This window comes from Suricata suricatta, chromosome 11, assembly GCF_006229205.1.
Source record: "Suricata suricatta isolate VVHF042 chromosome 11, meerkat_22Aug2017_6uvM2_HiC, whole genome shotgun sequence".
Lineage (NCBI taxonomy): Eukaryota > Metazoa > Chordata > Mammalia > Carnivora > Herpestidae > Suricata > Suricata suricatta.
The window spans coordinates 52,750,315-52,751,702 of NC_043710.1; the positions used below are offsets into that span (position 1 = coordinate 52,750,315).

A 1,388-nucleotide genomic window follows, 5' to 3' on the forward strand; every position below is an offset into this window, starting at 1 on the left:
CAAAGATAACTCATCATCACTACATATAATGCTATGAGCAATTAAGACAAAGTGTTTTCCAAACTGTCTCCCTACCCTGAAAAGTTGCCTAAATGGATTAAACAGAGAGTGAAAAGAACCTATAGGAAAGAGTAAATGAATCAATTCATTTTAAAAATATAGAAGGGCAAGAACTACTATTAGTAACATTATTTGTCAAGATAGTTTTCCCTTAGCAGATTTGACATTAATGGAAAATATTAATTCTTATACAGAAACTACACTTTCAGCTATTATGTTATGACTCCATTTTGAATGACACAACCATGAATCAAGAATAAAAAGTTGCATTACTTTAAGTTGCAAAAATGTATTTAAGAGTTGAAATTATTCCAGTTTATCATTAAAAATTATTGCCCTATTATTGAATTGCCTCTTCCAAGTGAATATTAATATAATGATCATTTATTTATTATTATCATCTGTAGATAGTACATCACCTTCTCAGGGGAGAAAAAATTAACCATCCTGTGATGCTGGCTTCACGAAACAGCTCTTCCCATCCTGTGTCCTTCATCCTACTTGGGATCCCAGGACTTGAGAATTCCCAATTTTGGATTGCCTTCCCATTTTGTGCCATGTATGCTGTGGCTATAATTGGCAATATCGCTGTCCTTCATATAATCCGAATAGACCACACTCTGCATGAGCCCATGTACCTCTTTCTAGCCATGCTGGCTACCACTGACCTGGTCCTCTCTTCATCCACCCAACCGAAAATGCTGGCTATCTTCTGGTTTCATGCTCATGAGATTGAATATCATGCCTGCCTCATCCAGGTGTTCTTCATTCATGCCTTTTCCTCTGTGGAGTCTGGGGTACTCATGGCTATGGCCTTGGACCGTTATGTGGCTATCTGCTTCCCACTTCATCACTCAAGTATCCTGACCCCAGCTGTAGTGGGTAAATTGGGAGCAGCTGTGATGATGAGAGCATTGCTGTGGGTGAGCCCCTTCTGCATAATGGTCTCCAGGATGCCCTTCTGCCCCAACCAGGTCATTCCCCAGTCATATTGTGAGCACATGGCTGTGCTGAAGCTGGTGTGTGCAGATACGAGAGTAAATCGTGCATATGGGCTCTTTGCAGCCTTCTCTGTGGTTGGCTTTGATATGATTGTCATCAGTATATCCTATGTGATGATTTTAAGAACTGTTCTAGGGCTGCCCTCTGGTGAAGCCCGGCTCAAGGCTTTTGGTACCTGTGCGTCCCATATCTGTGTCATCTTGGGTTTTTATATCCCAGCCCTCTTTACATTCCTCACCCATCGCTTTGGACATCATGTGCCCCGAGCAGTACATATCATGTTTGCCAATCTCTATCTCCTGGTTCCTCCCATGCTCAACCCCATC

At 41.6% G+C, this 1,388-nt stretch overlaps 1 protein-coding gene across 1 annotated transcript in view; it reads left to right on the forward strand.

The window, feature by feature from the left end:
• The first annotated feature begins 503 nt into the window (after positions 1-503).
• LOC115271906 (olfactory receptor 52R1) overlaps positions 504-1,388 on the forward strand; it is a 1,253-nt gene continuing 368 nt past the window's right edge. Inside the window, exon 1 of the mRNA XM_029914880.1 lies at positions 504-1,226. Within this exon, the coding sequence (XP_029770740.1) occupies positions 513-1,226 (714 nt within the window). The 5' untranslated portion in view covers positions 504-512. The remainder of the gene's footprint in view (positions 1,227-1,388) is intronic.